Source organism: Anomaloglossus baeobatrachus, chromosome 5, assembly GCF_048569485.1.
Source record: "Anomaloglossus baeobatrachus isolate aAnoBae1 chromosome 5, aAnoBae1.hap1, whole genome shotgun sequence".
Taxonomy (NCBI): domain Eukaryota; kingdom Metazoa; phylum Chordata; class Amphibia; order Anura; family Aromobatidae; genus Anomaloglossus; species Anomaloglossus baeobatrachus.
The window spans coordinates 201,297,715-201,315,767 of NC_134357.1; the positions used below are offsets into that span (position 1 = coordinate 201,297,715).

General features: G+C 48.9%; 1 protein-coding gene across 2 annotated transcripts in view; it reads right to left on the bottom strand.

The window, feature by feature from the left end:
• SAMD8 (sterile alpha motif domain containing 8) overlaps window positions 1-18,053 on the bottom strand; it is a 231,887-nt gene that overhangs the window by 156,342 nt on the left and 57,492 nt on the right. The window contains exon 1 of one of the 2 annotated variants that reach the window (XM_075349094.1): window positions 17,140-17,402. The exons of the other annotated variant lie outside the window; for it this stretch is intronic. Within the exon in view, the coding sequence (XP_075205209.1) occupies window positions 17,140-17,154 (15 nt within the window). The 5' untranslated portion in view covers window positions 17,155-17,402. Of the gene's footprint in view, window positions 1-17,139; window positions 17,403-18,053 lie in introns of those variants that run through there. 2 annotated transcript variants of the gene reach the window in all.

Genomic DNA, 18,053 nt, shown 5'->3' on the forward strand with positions numbered 1-18,053 from the left:
CTATGTCTCTAGACGCAAGCCTGGAGATTGGAGAATCCACCTTTGGACCCTGGGTCCAGCACTGACCGCGTCAGGGGAAAAGGGATAACGTGTATCCTAAAAACGTTTGGAGAAGACGCTTATCTGGTAAGCGTGGTGTTCCTGGACTGCTTCTCTGAAGTCAGCGTGGCCAGAAAAATACTCAACATCTGTGTGAGATACTGAAAAGGGACTTCTCCTGTTCGTCTCCTATCTCCACTGGGGGAGCTGAGGCAGAAAGATCCAACCTTCCATTGATGGACGGTATAGGATCATTCCGTATGGCGTTACCACCCGGTGTATCCGGATCGATAGCTATGTCAGTATCAAAGCCCTGAAGAGCTGCCTTTTGGTCAAGTAGATTGCCCATGGCCTGTCTGGACTGCAAGTCTCTATATTATGACTACTCCGTCCCTGTCCATGGACAGGGTTGACAGGTGGTTTCTTTGGCCACAACTAGTAGAGACCCAGGCAGACGAAGTGCTAGAGACCCCGGCACGTGCTACGGGGGAACATGCACACCATGGGACGGTGTCATGAACAGCATCCCATGTAGTAAAAACAGCACTGAAAATCTGTGTTGCTGTTTTGCCGCTGCCGACTAGCTATCTAGAATTATATAGCCAAGATTGGTGACCGTACAGTGCAATGTATAGCATACAAGCATAAAGTACAATGACCACTGCAGCACAAGCAATACAAGCAGCATAGAAGCCTGTGCCCTGGCACCCCTGCTCTTCTGCTACTGTATACTAGTCATCTAGGGGAATATAGCCAAGAGTGACCCTACAGTGCAATGTATAGCATACAAGCACAAGTACAAATGACCACTGCAGCACAAGCAATACAAGCAGCATAGAAGCCTGTGCCCTGGCACCCCAGCTCTTCTGCTGTTGTAGACAAGTCATCTAGGGGAATATGGCCCGGAAGAGTGACCATACAGTGCAATGTATAGCATACAAGCACAAGTACAAATGCACACTGCAGCCCATGCAATACAAGCAGCATAGAAAAAAACCTGTGCCCCAGCACCCTTGGTTTTCTGCTGCTGTAGTCTAGCCATTCCAGGAGAATATAGCTAAGACTAGCGACTGTACAGTGCAATGTATAACACATAAACACAAATGAACACCTCAGTCGTGCAATACAAGCAGCCTAGAAAGCCTGTGCCTTAGCACACCTGCTTTCCTGCTGCTAATGTGTCGCTCCCCAAGCGGGCATATAGCGACCTGTGCAGTTAAAAACAACACATGTACACACTGCAGTTATCTGTGGTCAGCACTATGTGTGCCGCTTACCGCCCGCATATAAGCGGGTGTATGATCGCCACCGTCCTGCCTGGTTGCTGAAAATCCGAGCTCGGACTTCAGTAATGGCTGCCGGCTTCTTCCCCAGCTCATGTGAGGAGGGGCGGGCCGTGGGCGTGCCCCCAAGGCAGAGCGGGAATCCGGCGTCCGACAGTGTGCAGTGAGAGGGCTGGAGCATGTAAAAAGGCTCCAGCCCTCGGCGCTGCTGATTGCTCAGCGCCTGTCCCCTTCCCTGAGTGACAGGGAGGGGGCGGGAACGAAGCGGCACTAGGCCGCAGAAGCCGGGGACTGGATTTATAAGCGCCGCCGCCGTAAAAGCGCGGTCGGCGCCCAGTCCCCGGCGAACTACAAGTCCCAGCCGCGCCGCCGCTCCCGGAGCGTCCGGCGCGGTAGTTCCCAAAACACAAAGTCACTCAGCAAAGCTGCAGTGACTGTAACCCATTACTGTCCCCGGCGCACTAGCACACCCAGCAAGTCTGGAGTGTGCTGTGCCTGTGTGTACGGGGACACAGAGTACCTGTAATGGTGCAGGGCCATGTCCCTGAACGGTACTCCAGCTCCGTATCCAGCAGGTTCAAATGGGTCTGTGGATGGAGCCCGGCGTCAGAGCTTTGAGGCCGGCAGGATCCCACTTCCACAGAGCCCCTCAGGGGGATGTGGAAGGAAAGCAGCATGTGGGCTCCAGCCTCCGTACCAGCAATAGGTACCTCAACCTTACAACACCATCCAGGGGTGAGAAGGGAGCATGCTGGGGACACTATATGTGTCCTCTTTTCTTCCATCCGAAATAGTCAGCAGCTACTGCTGACTAAAATCTGTGGAGCTATGCGTGGATGTCTGACCTCCTTCGCACACAAAGCTAAAACTGGAGAACCCGTGATACCACGGGGGGGGTATAGCCAGAGGGGGAGGGGCCTTGCACTTTTGATGTAGTGCTTTGTGTGGCCTCCAGAGGGCAGTAGCTATACCCCAATCGTCTGGGTCTCCCAATAGAGCGCTGAAGAAATGTGCGTTGGGACTCACGGAAGCCCGCTACTTGGGCTACGTGATAGGCCAAGGAGTGATTAAGCCCCAAATTAACAAGGTTGAGGCGATCCAGAAATGGCCTAGACCCCTGACCACGAAGCAGGTTAGGGCCTTCCTGGGTATCGTGGGGTACTACAGGAGGTTTGTAAAAGATTTTGCGGGACTATCAGCCCCCTTGACGGACCTTCTCAAAGGCCAGAAGTCCGTCATGGTGCGCTGGACTCCGCAGGCCGATGACTCCTTCCGGGCCCTGAAGGGCGTCCTGTGCGGACAGCCCGTTCTTGTAAACCCTGATTTCCGGAAGGAGTTCATAGTACAGACTGACGCCTCGGAGGTCGGCCTGGGGGCAGTGCTGTCTCAGGTGGTTCAGGGGGAGGAACACCCCGTCACCTTCTTAAGTAGGAAGCTCACCCCTCCCGAGCGGAATTATAGCGTAGTGGAGAAGGAGTGCCTGGCGATTAAGTGGGCCTTGGAGTCCCTACGCTATTACCTGCTGGGACGACAGTTTCGCTTGGTGACGGATCACTCTCCACTGGTCTGGATGAGGTCCGCCAAGGAACGGAATGCCCGGGTTACCCGGTGGTTCCTTTCTCTGCAGAACTTCCGGTTTACGGTTGAACACCGGGCCGGTAGGTTGCTGGGCAACGCCGATGCCTTGTCCCGCGGCCCGTGTTTGATGGCAGGAGTTCAACCCCGCTCGCTTGAACTGAGGGGGGGGTATGTGAGACTGTGACCGGGGTTATCTATGACGGCCGGTATGTCGCGCCCCGGTTGTGCTCACTCCATGATAGAAAGTAACTCCACTCCAGGGTTAACGCTGTTTCCCTACAGGCTTAAGGAAGGGTTAAAAGGAAACAGGAACAAGGGCAGGTGTGCCGGGTGTGAGGGAGTGATCACAACTCCCTGAGTTCTCTGCCGGAAAGGCACATGTGTACTGTTGTGGACTTTTGTTTGGACATTAAACCGTGTGCTGTGAACCTTGGTGCCTGCATCCCGTGTCTTCTGCTGCTCAGCCGACCACGCTACCACACAATAATATATATATATATATATATATATATATATATATATACATATATACATACATACACATACATATATATGCATATACATACATACACACATATATACATATATATATAATATATATATATATATATATACACACATATAGATTACATAAGGATTTATTTGTCTGCTGAGTCTATTTGCATTATGCACGTTACAGGATATTGTCAGACTGATTTTTATCCATTGATTGCATGATATACTGTATATGAGAGAGATATATATATATATATATATTTGCCTTATTCTGTCTGTCTGTCTGTCTTGCTCCAAAATTGTGTCCTTACAGTGACAACCGTCGGATTAGCCGCTGGGCTCGGCCTGGCCCCGCCCCCCCCACGGATTGGCCGCTCGGCTCGGCCCCGCCCCCCGCATGGATTAACCGTTTGGACAGGCCCGCCCCCCGCACGCGATGCCCGCTAGGCCACGCCCCCCGCATGCGATGCCCGCTAGGCCACACCCCCGCACGCGATGACCGATAGGCCAGCGCACACAATGCACATTCGGCCACGCCCTCCGCACGCGATGCCCGCTATGCCACGCCCCCGCACGCGATGCCCGCTATGCCACGCCCCCCGCACGCAATGCCCGCTAGGCCACACCCCCCACATGTGATGCCCGCTAGGCCACGCCCCCACACGCGATGCCCGCTAGGCCACACCCCCCGCACGCGATGCACATTCGGCCACGCCCCCTCACACTATGCCCGCTCGGCCACGCCCCCCGCACACGTTGGGCACCTGTACACCACCCCCCAGGACTACTCCTCCCATTATACTCCTCCCATTATACTCCTCTCTGAGGGGTTCACAGCATGGGGGATGGAGCACGATGGGGAGTGCAGCATGGGGGATGGAGCATGGGTGGACCACGATGGGGGGTGCAGCATGGTGGGTGGACCACGATGGGGGGTGCCCAGAATGGGGGGATGAAACACGATGGGGGGTGTGCAGCATGGGGGATGGAGCATGATGGGGGGTGCGCAGCATGGGGGATGGAGCACGATGGGGGGTGCGCAGCATGGGGGATGGAGCACGATGGGGGGTGCGCAGCATGGGGGATGGAGCACGATGGGGGGTGCGCAGCATGGGGGATGGAGCACGATGGGGGGTGCGCAGCATGGGGGATGGAGCACGATGGGGGGTGCGCAGCATGGGGGATGGAGCACGATGTGGAGTGCACACCTCCCCCCAAAACACACACACCGCCACACACGCACCGCACAACACACCACACACACACTGGGAACCACAAACACTGCCCTACACAGACACCCAACACACAAACACCGCGGCACACACAAATATACGCACATACCGCACAACACACACATTGCACAAAACATACCTCCCCAAAACACACACGCACCCCACACCCACACAAACCGCGCAACACACACAGCATCACACACACACAACGCTACAGACACACAGCGCTCCATAAACAACGCAACACACACAACGCAACACACAAACAACACCTCTCTCACCCCCCGCCACACCCAGACAACACCCAGAACATGTACAGCGCCCTACACAAACACTTGGCAACTACACACAACATTTATATATATATATATATATATATATATATATATATATATATATATATATATATATATATATATATATATATATATATATATATATATATATAAAAAAAAAAAAAAAATCATACATTAACTACACAATACGTAAATTCTAGAATACCCGATGCGTAGAATCGGGCCACCTTCTAATATAAATATATATATATATATATATATATATATATATATATATATATATATATATATATATTTCTATATATTTTGTGCCAACGCCCTTTCTCTTTGAAACCATTTTGTCACACTTTTTATCAATAAAGTTGTTATATTATGCCCTTTATATGTTTTACTAGAAGGTGGCCCGATTCTAACGCATCGGGTATTCTAGAATTTACGTATTGTGTAGTTAATGTATGATTTTTGTTATATATAGTTACCAAGTGTAGTGTAGTGTAATGTAGTTACCAAGTGTTTGTGTAGGGCGCTGTAAATGTTCTGGGTGTTGTCTGGGTGGGGGTGTGTGAGAGCGGTGTTTGTGTGTTGCGTTGTTTGTGGAGCGCTGTGTGTCTGCAGCGTTCTGTGTGTGTGGTGCTGTGTGTGTTGCGCTGTTTGTGTGGGTGTGGAGTGCGTGTGTGTTTTGGGGGGAGGTATGTTTTGTGCAGTGTGTGTGTTGCGCGGTATGTGTGTATATTTATGTATGCCGCGGTGTTTGTGTTTTGGGTGTTGTGTGTGTGTGTGTGTGCGGCGTTGTCTGTGTGTGTGTGTGGGTGTCTGTGCAGGGCGGTGTTTGTAGTTCCCAGTGCTTGTGTGCTGTGTTGTGCGGTGCACGTGTGGCAGTGTGTGTGTTTTGGGGAGAGGTGTGCACCCCCCATCGTGTTCCATCCCCCATCGTGCTCCTTCCCCCATGCTGCGCATCCCCAATCGTGCTCCATCCCCCATGCTGCGCACCCCCATCGTGCTCCATCCCCCATGCTGCACACCCCCCATCGTGCTCCATCCTCCATGCTGAGCACCCCCCATCGTGCTCCATCCGACATGCTGCGCACCCCCCATCGTGCTCCATCCGACATGCTGCGCACCCCCCATCGTGCTCCATCCCCCATGCTGCGCACCCCCCATCGTGCTCCATCTCCCATGCTGCGCACCCCCCATCGTGCTCCATCCGACATGCCGCGCACCCCCCATCGTGTTCCATCCTCCATGCTGCACACCCCCCATCATGCTCCATCCCCCATGCTGGGGCCGCCGGGGGCGGGTCCGAGCGTTGCAACGTGTGCCGGGGGCGGGACTGAGCAGGTGAGGCGTCAGCCGGCTCCCTGCACATGTGTACCAGGAGCCGGTGTACGCTGGTAACCATGATACACATCGGGTAACTAAGGGAAGCGCTTCCTATAGTTACGCGAAGTGTATCATGGTTACCAGCGTACACCGGCTCAGTCACGATCCCAGCAGGGCCGAGCGTGCCAACGTGTGGCGGGGGCGAGGAGTCAGCGTATGCCGGCTCCCTGCACATGTGTACTGGGAGCCGGTGTACGCTGGAGCGGGGCTGAGCGGGCGAGGCGTCAGCGTATGCCGGCTCCCTGCACATGTGCACCGGGAGCCGGTGTAAGCTGGAGCGGGGCTGAGCGGGCGAGGCGTCAGCGTATGCCGGCTCCCTGCACATGTGTACTGGGAGCCGGTGTACGCTGGAGCGGGTGATGCTTGCGGAGGGCCGGGGCGAGCGGCTAATCCATGCGGGGGGCGGGACCAGACCGAGGCGAGCGGACAATCCGTGGGGGGGGCGGGGCCAGGCCGAGCCCAGCAGCCAATCTGATAGTTGTCACTCTAACAACACTGTCACGGTGACACTGTCACGGTGACACAATTTTGGAGCAAGACAGACAGACAGAATAAGGCAATTATATATATATAGATTATTTATTGGTCCTTATTGGTCCGTTTGGTCAAAACCAATCCTAAAGCCCATGCACGTAGTGACTCTCATACTTACCGATCACAAACTTTAAATTATTTTTCTGTGCATGCACGGTTTTTATTTCTTGATCTAATTAATTGGTTATTTCATGACAGTTAGGGGTACTTTTCACGCTGTGACATCGCTAGCCGATGATAGCGATGTCGAGCGCGATAGTACCCGCCCCCGTCGCACATGCGATATCTTGTGATAGCTGCCGTAGCGAAAATTATCGCTATGGCAGCTTCACACGCACTTACCTGCCGTGCGACGTCGCTCTGGCCGGCGACCCACCTCCTTCCTAAGGGGGCGAGTCGTGAGGTGTCCCTGCGACGTCGCACGGCAGGCGGCCAATAGAAGCGGAGGGGCGGAGATGAGCGGGACATAAACATCCCGCCCACCTCCTTCCTTCCGCATTGCCGGTGGAGGCAAGTAAGGAGATGTTCCTTGCTCCTGCGGCTTCACACGCAGCGATGTGTGCTGCCGCAGGAATGAGGAACAACATCGTATCTCCTATTGGTGCGACATTATGAAAATTACCGACGCTACACAAATCACCGATTTTCGACGCTTTTGCGATCGTTTATCGGCGCATCTAGGCTTTACACGTTGCAACGTCTTTACCGGCACCGGATGTGCGTCACTTTCGATTTGACCCCGACGATATCGCAGTAGCGATGTCGCAGCGTGCAAAGCACCCCTTAGTATTGGCACCTCTCAATTGCTGATGGAAATGGGCACTAAACAGCAAGCAGAATCAGTTGTTGAGGAAATAAGGACGCTAGGTCCCGAGGATAGCATGCCTGGAAGAAGTGCTTGTTGCCATGAAAATAGGGACATTTAGTCCAGGCCTTTGAACAAATCAAACATCAAGAGTAAGGGTCCCGTTACATGTAGCGACGTTCCAGAGATCCCGACAATGATATGACCTGGTCAGGATCGCTGGTACGTCGCTACATGATCGCTAGTGAGCTGGCAAACAGGCAGATCTGATTAAAGATGCAGCAACAATACGGCGATCCATATAACGACCTCGGCGGTCATTGGGACCCTGTCACGCAGCAGGTATTCTGACAACTCAGACCTCGATAGAGGCGTTGTGTTTCCACTCAGGCATGCCAACGAGGTCGCTCGTCATTGTTATGTCATCAAACACAGTGATGCATGCTGCCCAGCGGGACACCAACGATCAAAAAATGAACCAGGACGTTCAGGTACGATCGGCGATATTGCAGCGGGGGAGCGGTTGCTACTATGTGTCACATGTAGCGAGATCGCTAGCGAGGTCGCTGTTGCGTCACAACCTGTGACTCTTCAGCAATCTCGCTAACGACATCGCTATATGTAACAGGGCCTCTAGTCAGAGCTGCAGCTGACCACTCAAATGCTATTGATGTTTGACACATTCAAAAGGTGGGGATAGTGAAGGCAGCGCTGATTGGATGCAGGGCGTGCGTGATGTAACACCATCACGTGAGCCCCGGGATAGAGAGCGAGAGTGCGGAGGGGAGTAGAAGTGTTATTTAGCAGGAGGTAACCTGGTGATTGAGAAGAGGTTGTGAAGAGTCAACAACCCCTTTAAGGCCCATTTACATGTTTTGTAAGTGTTCATGCTTAATGACTTGTGTAAAATGTGAATCTCATCATCACACAAAATATGCTAAATGTTTATTCATCAGTCAATAACATTGATTTTAAGCAGTTAAGCGGCGTGTTCCTGATCAGTGTTCATAGTGTTTTGGACACTGTTTTTGCTGCGTCCAAAACTCTGCATTGTACATTTACAAGCACAGTGGATGGGATTTCTAGACATCCCATGCCCACTGTGCTTGTACTGTACAACACAGCAAAAACTGACCTGTGGTGCGGCTTCCCAAGCCGTAGCATGTCAAGTAATTGCTGCAGAGACTGCAACTGCCTGAGCCCGGATCGTGGGCACAAGCAGCTGTGGTCACCTGCAGAGGAGACTCGCGACCCCGTAGGTCAGGACCCACAGCGTCAAGGACATTGCGGGTCCTGATCGTGTGCACATACCCTAAGGCTGTGTGCGCACGTTGCTTTTTTTTCATGCGTTTACGCAGTGTTTTAAACTACAGCGTAAATGCATGCGTTCTGCGTCCCCAGCAAAGTCTATGAGAATTAAGGAAATTCCATGTGCACGTTGCTTTTTTAAACACAGCGTTTTGGATGCCAAATATTTGACAAAAATCGATGCGTTTAAAAAAGCAGCAGGTCACTTCTTTTGTGCGTTTTGGATGCTTTTCCCTCTCTGTCTGTGGGAGAGCGCGCATCCAGAACACATCCAAACTGCATTCAAAATGCATCCCAAACGCAGCGTTTTGGATGCATTTTGAAACGCACATGCAGTGTCAAAACGCTGCATTTTATTTGACAGCCAGAACGCAACATGCGCACATACCCTAAAAGATCAACATTTTCAGCAGAACATATGCCAGCATAAATGGGATTGTTGCTGACGATATGAAGACTGTATGAGATCTGATTACACTGTTATACATATTTGCAAAAGTTGTCGAGTTCAGTTAAGAAATTAGCCATTTTTTATAATTTTTTACCTCCTGAATTCAAATCTGACAAAAATATTTAGTTGTCTCTTGTTTCTATGATATCAGAGTTTTCCTTTAACTGCTAAATATAATTAATGCATAAAAGTTTCAGTACTTTAAAACATTATTATTTTTGCAAGTATAAAGATGAACAATATTTTGCTATTCCAATTTTCTGATGTTGATTTTGAGGAAACTAAGCAACAATTCAAATAACTAAAACATATCTAAAACACTATTGCGAATTATAAATAGTTACAGAAATTTAACTACATTTGGTTCTCATTCAGTGGCAACTCTTTTTTTTCTTTGTCTCATACTCATGCATCGGATCATATCTTGCAATTCACCAACAGTAATCTGCAAGCATTGATGGATTCATTTTTATCGGCATCTTTTCTCCATCTTAGGCTACTTTCACACATCAGGTTTTTGCCATCAGGTACAATCCGGAAAAAAACAGGTAAATCGGATCCGGTACCGCATCCGGTTTATCCCCATAGACTTGCATTGTAACCGGATTGTACCTGATGGCTTTGCGTTGCATCCGGTTTTTTCCGGATGCGGCAAAATTTATCAAAGCGGCGGCCGGAGGCAACGCATCTTGTCCGGCAAAAAAAACGCATCGCGCCGGATCCGGCGCGATACGGCGTGTTTTACAATGAAAGCCTATGGACGCCGGATCCGGCGCAATGCGGTAAAAAATGGATGCGGCTACCGGATCCGTTTTTGTAAACTGCGCATGCACCAAATTAATTAAAAAAGCTGATCCTTCAAAAAAAAAGGACAAACCGGATGCAAACCGTATCCACCGGATCCGGTTTTGTACGCATCCGGCATAACGGATCCGTTAAAAACCGGATCCGGTGGATACGGTTTGCATCCGTTTTTGCCGGATCCTTTGCATCAGGAAAAAAAAAGGATTGTGCCTGAATGCAGAAAACTGATGTGTGAAAGTAGCCTTATCTTGCTGAAATCTCTCACCATGCTTGTTGCTCACTGTGAGAAATTACCTTTAAGGACATGTTACAGCAGAGATCCTTAATGTTTTGAGGCGATTTTCCACCAACGCTTCATATGGTAGATATCCAGCTTCTCAAAAAAAAATTAGTTACCACTAAAGTGAATAGTACCCATGCAGCCTTTTCTTTGCCCTGCAACAAATGGAGAAACTCCTCATCTTGAAGAAGCTTACTAATCTGAGGTCCAAAAAAAGATTCCTTCCCTTATCTCTGCTTCACTCAACCTTGGAAACGTATCAACAAAATACTTGAATGAAGACATGCTAATACGGACATGAAACCTGCTCCTGAATATATTTCAATGCTGGTTACCTGTGACCAAAGGAAAATATAGCTTACCCATAGCTGTGAGTAACAGTGCATAGTGCGCTCAAAACACGCAAGAATCTTGCATGCCCATTGGGGTTTCAAATATGGACTAATGACTAATTTGTCACAATAAATTTTGTTAATTATTTTTTACCAATCCTGATCTTGTTTTAGTTTTTTGGTGGTAAAATACTTCAATGCTTTTGCATTTTTTTCATTGCCATTACACATTTCTTCATTAGGCACAACTTGATATTTAATGGTTGTAACACAATGTTTTATGGATCAACAAGTGCTGTAAACAGGACATCTTTACTCCCTGGCTGAAGTGTATGTCGGAGAGGCCAGTGTATTTTTATTGAAGTGATATTCTCTTGGATGACTATCCCACTCACACAGAAAGCAACAGCACTTTGTGTATGCACCCTGAAGACCAAGTAAGGGTGCGTACCCATGATCAGGGTTCACAGTGTTTTGGACGCAGCACGTTTCAGCTGCGTCCAAAAAGCTGTGTTAGACAGTCCAAACACAGTGAATGGGATTTATAGAAATATAAATAGAGTCCCAAGCGTTCTGATCGTGGGCACGTACCCTGAAAGGGCAACTACCTTTCAGTCACCAAAGGGGGGCAACAAATGTTGGTCATAGTTCAGGCACCTCAACAGCTGTTTCATGTTGTCATAGGTTTCTTTCATGTCAACTGCATAACCAACTGGAATTGAAGGTAGCACATTACCATTATGCAGCAAGACGGATGAAGAGCCTGCATTGCTTTGGATTATTACTTACAGTTGAAACCTGACGTTTACATACACTAACATGCTACTCAATGCGTCGCCAGCGGTGCAGCGCAAACCTGTGTTCGCTGTGACCGCGCTTTTGAATGCCGGGCACTTCCGGTCATGCGCAGTATGAAGCAAGGTGTACGCGTTCCGGCTTCAGAGAGGTCTACTACGCATGACTGGAAATGCCCAACATTCAGAAGCACGTTGACAGCGAACACAGGTACGCGCGGCACCGCTGGTGGTGCTGCATTGAATACCATGTTAGCACGCTCCTGTGGGCATGCTAAAATGATAAGAGGGCGGACTAATCGGGGGATACAAACACCCTTGGGACTAGTCCCCTTGCTCATTAGCATATGATAAAAGATCTTTAGAAATACTTTTTCTAAAGATCTCTTTATCTATGCTAGTGTATACAGGGACTGTTAGCCAAGGATTAGCAATATGCACCCAGAACTGCTTGTGGTTCTGGGTGCATGCTGCACCTGACAGGTTCCCTTTAAGCACCATATTCATTTTCAGGATCATAAAATTTGTTAAAGGCTGGAATCACACTTGCGAGTGTAAAATCGGACCGAGTCTCATGCTAGAAAGTATCATGAGCTCTGTCCGAGTGTTGATCAGTGTGCAATGCAATAGCAAAGCGATTCTGTGATTTTTCTCCATCCAGTCCATGTGCAATCCGTGTGTGACCCGTATGGGATCCGTTTTTATTCTCAGCAGCTATGTCATCTGCCATTCAGCTCTGCTACATGGCCGCTGACAGCAGACACAGACAGAGCCGCGGGATTAGAATGAAGTCGGATGAACTTCACCCGACTTCATTGTCATCCCACGGCTCTGTCTGTGTGTCATGGCCTGATTTTCAGCCACCGGTGAAGGTCTCACCGGTGACCGCAAATCCCCTGAGTGACTTAAGTGATCTGCGCTATCAGCGGTGCAGTCACTGAGGTTACCCGTGGCCACAGCAGAAGTCCTCCCGCTGTGATCTGTGGACTGGCCGCGGGTAACCTGAGTGACGTCATCGCTGATAGCGCGACTCACTTCAGTCTCTGCAGGGAGCTCACAGAGAGCGGTCGTGGTCTGTGGCCGCTCTCTGTCAGCTTCTGATGTAGCAGAGCTGAAAGCGTCATGGGACCTCTGTGGATTACGTCGAACATGGAGGGCTATTTGGGGGTTTATTAAAGTGGTGAAAGAGGGTGTTGTTTTTTTATCATTTATTTCAAATAAAGGATTTTTGGGTGTATGTCTTTATTTTCTTTATCTTAAAGGTTAATCATGGATGTTATCTCGGGGAGACGCCGGTCATGATTAACTCCTTATTACCTCGATTGCCACTGCACCAAGGCAATTCGAGATGAGCCGGGTATAGTCCCGGGACTGTCGCATCTAATGGATGCGGCAATTCCGGCCGGCTGCTGGCTGATATTGTTAGGGTGGGGGGCTCCCCATAACGTGGCGTTCCCTATCCTGAGAATACCAGCCTTCAGCCGTGTGGCTTTTCCCTGGCTGGTATGAAAATTGGGGGGACCGCACGCAGTTTTTTTTATTTATTTAATTTACTGCACGATATAGACCCACCCACCGGCGGCTATGATTGGTTGCAGTGAGACAGCTGTCACTCAATGTGGGGGCGTGTCTGACTGCAACCAATCATAGGCGCCGGGGGGCGGGGAAAGAAGTGAATAGTAGATGGAATAATGAGCGGCCGGCTTTTTCAAAAGAGAAGCCGCCGGAGCTTTGTGACAGCCGTGCAGCGCCGCGCTGGTGATCGGGGATCAGTGAGCATGAGAGAGGTGGGAGAGGGATAGACCGACAGAGAGAGAGAGACCGACATCGACAGACCTCACTCACTTCCAGTGTTTTCTGCAACATGCGATAAATGTATTTAGAAAAACGCATGTCACTAGGATGGTGTGTGTGCCATCCGTGTGACATCCGTTTTTTTCACGCACCCATAGACTTTCATTGGAGTGACTCGTACGTGAAACTCACCAAAATGCAGCATGCTGCGATTTTTTTCTCAGTCCGATTTGGACTGAGAAAAAAATAGCAGATCGGAGCTGCCTCATTGATTAACATTGGTCCGAGTGCAATGCGAGATTTTCTCGCATTGCACTCGTGCGAGTTAATCGCAAGTGTGACTCCAGCCAAAGGTCAGCAATAGGTCAGCAGGTTTTTGCAACCTCACCTGACAGTAGCATGATGTAGGTAAAGAGGCCCTGATTCCAACAATATACATTACTGGGTGCAGCCGTTTTGACACAATCCAAGATTTTAGATTTTGGCATGTAGCAGTGTTGAGAGGGCTGTTCCCACACAAACCAGGCTTTCAGTGTACATTTACATAGACAGAAGCTGCTAATCACAGAAGGGGGCGGAGTTGGACTACAGCTCATGCCCTCCTCAGTTTCACTAATGATAAACCTAAGAGGCTTAAACTAATATTGCAGGAAAACAAAAAATAAACTTTGTGATATGAGACGCAGGGCTGAATTCTCTGTTAACACTTACAGCATGCTATCTTCACAAAACAGCAGAAACCAGCTGACAGAATCACTTTAAGTTCAACTATTTTCATCTCTAAATTAATTTGGCTGAAAAACAGCGTTATGCATCATCCTGTGCGGAGAGGGTTGAAATGCTGCAGATCAACTTACTATATCAATTAGAATTCGTTACGCTTGTGAAAATTGAAGGTGATCGGTAATAGGTAACAGCGTCACAGGTATAGGTGACATCATGTGATGAGGCGGCGAGTGGCAGTGGACCCATCAGACCCCAGAGGGGTGCCGGGCTTACCATGACGTGGGATGGGCTTGACCAAGCGCATACCGAGGAGATGCCAGGTGCCACTCCTAGAGTGATGCCCCGGGACTGTGGCTTCTGAGTGGAGCTGGGTGACTACAGGACAGGGTTATGGTCACAGACAGGATGGGCAATGGCAGGAAAAACAGGGCAGAAATAGGAACACAAACTGGACGGGAAACAGGTGCACAGGTAGAGGTCATCAGGCACAGGCCCTCAGGAGGGACTCTGGTTACCAGAAAACAGGTTCAGGACTTCAAACATCAGGTTTAAAATTCAGGTATGGAACATCAGGAGGGAGACCGGACATCGGACACAGATCATCAGGAGGAACTCCGGACATCAGGGTACAGGTCATCAGACAGGTGCAGCCAGGACGGCTGAGGCAGACAAGATGACAGGTGCAGGTGGGTATGGACACAGGGGTAGAATACAAGCTGGCACCAAGGTACAGACAGGCATAGACAGGACAGGTACAAAGACAAAGACAGGGAAGACAACAGAATCAGAGCTCGTTATATACAGGACTGGTGTTGGGTACAGGCAGACCAGAGTAGTTTGAAAAAAAATTTTTTTACAGCATTCAAGTGTGAAATAGTTTAAAATTCCCCCTTACCGGGGGAGTGATCATTTGTATCTGCATTTATTGTGAGTTATTCGGGCATTATATGTCTAGGATTAAGAGCCACTCCAGGCTCGAAACGCGTAAGACGTTTTTTTTAATATGGATGTCCACCTAACCGAGTGTTAGTTTTATTGAATTTGAAATAAAATGGAATTTTAAACAATTTCACACTTTGACTTGATGCTGGAAAAAAAAAAATTTCAAACTACCTTGCAACTTGGTTCCATGAACATGGAGTCCACCTCCTTGCACCGTCCCTGAATGAGGAACCAGGTGATCCAGCAACCGGGTGAGCTGAAAACCTGTTCTACATATTATTACAGGCAGACCAGAGTAGACAGGCTGGACCAAATAAACAGGTAGTAGGATCAAATCCTAATGACAGGTCTGTCCCCTCCCAACAGGAGGGGGCGTAAGTACCTGGTGCTTCCTAACAATAGCCTGTGGACACCTTTGCTAAGTGCACCGGTTTCCTCTTAAAAAGGGACACAAAGCACTCGTGCCCTAGGCTGGAGACACGGAAGACCCGGATGGTGTGCGCAGGGCATGGGACCTTGTCAGGAGCTGGGAACCGACACACATGTGGGTGGTGAAGGGGGGAGTTCAGGGGCGAGCCGGGGAAAGCAGCAATGCAGACGACCACACGACACATGGATGGCAATGCAGTTGAGTAGAGGAGCACGAGGATGGCCACGAGGGACTGCAGAGGACAAAGGACCAAATGACACATGGATGGCAATGCAGGTGAACGGGGGAGTTCAGGGGCAAGCCAGGGAAAGGAGCAATGCAGGGGACCAAATGATACATGGGTGTCCATGCAGGTGAGCAGAGGGTCACACTGCACAAGGATGGCCGTGCAAGAGTGCACAGGACCACATGACACATGGATGGCAATGCAGGTGAGAAGAGGAGCACAAGGCACGAGGATGGCCATGAGGGACTGCAGAGGACTAAAGGGTGCTTTACACGGTGCGACATCGCTAGCGATAGCTAGCGATGTCGTGCGCGATAGCACCTGCCCACGTCGCTGTTTCGTCATGGGGTGATCGCTGCTGTAGCGAACAATATCGCTACGGCAGCGTCACACGCACATACCTGCTTAGCGACGTCGCTGGAGACACCAAATAATCTCTCCTTTAAGGGGGCGGTTCGTTCGGAGTCACAGCGGCGTCACTAAGCAACAGCCCAATAGCAGAGGAGGGGCGGAGATGAGCGGCCGGAACATGCCGCCCACTTCCTTCCTTCCTCATTGCCGGTGGACGCAGGTAAGATGTTCGTCGTTCCTGCGGTGCAACACATAGAGATGTGTGATGCCGCAGGAACAATGAACCAGCGGCATGCACCATCAACGATATTATGAAAAGGAGCGACGCGTCAACGATCGATTTATGTTTTTGCGATCGTTAATCGTTGCTCCTTTTAGTCACACACACAACGATATCGCTAACGGCGCCGGATGTGCGTCACAAACACCGTGACACCGACGATATATCGTTAGCGATATCATTGTGTGTAAAGTACCCTTAAGGACCACATGACACATGGATGGCAATGGAGGTGAGCAGAGGACAGCGCAACATGATGATTGCTATACAGGGGGACAGGGGACCGAGAGTGCAGGGTCAAGGGCGCTGGCGCTATACAGCATAACACACATACAGAATTTTTACAATTCCATTTTAGTGCATCACTAAAAAAGTGAGAATTCTGGGGGGGTTTTCGGTTATACAAATCTAAGGTAAAATAGGGCATCCAAAACCATATATAAACAAAGTGATAAAAAGAAATAGTAACAAATATCTTCAGAAAACAAGTAACACAAATCGATATGAAACTGAAGTAATTGTGATCAAGGTAGTCCTTACAGCCTGCGGACACCTTTGCTGGTACAATAACATATATACATCTTGTAGACTGTGAGCCCTTGTGGTCAGGGTTCTCGCTCCTCCTGTACCTATCTGTGCCTTGTATCGTTTGATTACTGTACTTGTCCCTATTATGTATACCCCATTTTACAAGTAAAGCGCCATGAAATAAATGGTGCTATAATAATTAATAAATAATAATAATAATAATAATAATCTTCCAAAGCATAAGTACTTACCTGCGGTGTCATCATTGCAGAGTTATCGCAGCATTAAGGATTTTGAACGAAAAAGTTTCTCAAAAAATTAGGGATCAGTCACAATTAGTGGATGCACATTGCTCAAATTTACAGACACAAATGAGGTAATTTAAAAAAACAAAAACAACAACACACAAACAAGCCACACACATGATCAACAAACTATTAGTGATGAGAGGATAAAGTCAGGGTGCCACTCTCTCCAGGATTATTAGATATATTCTAATATTGTCCGTAAGGACACAGGTAAAAATCCCAAAAGTACTGTGACAATGGCTAAAAGTCACTGATGTACACTAAGCAGCAAGAGCCCTGAAGCCTGCAGCTAACCCCTGTACTCGCTTCTGCTTGGAAGTCATGGAGTAGGCGGACTCTTGCAGGGCGTAACAGTGGATGAATCACAGAGACTTTCTCCTGTGAGCTGGAACTTCACATCTTGAGCAACTGTGTCCACAGCACAGGGTGAAACGTGAGCACTGGAAATAGAAACTGTGCAAATGGCACTCAGACAAAATATGGGAACTAACAAATCAAGTCACTTAAGTGATATGTAATGAAATAAGGTAAAGTTCAAGTAAAAAAATAAGGAGGCAATGAGAAAACATCTTCGGTGAGGATTACTTTCAACAGTTTACAAAAAATTTAGGTATACGTTGTTTAAAAGGCTAAATGCTGGGGGAGGGGGTCTTCTATCAGTTTCAGTTACATGGGGTCCAGACTTATAAAAACAGATTTTGACCAAAAATAGTTTGAAAGTACAACATTATGTAATGTACTATGCGAGCAGTTAAAGGGGTTCTCCAAGCATTAGATAATATAATATGTATTCATTTATATAGTGCTATTAATTCCACAGCACTTTACATACATTTGCAACACTGTCCCCATTTGGG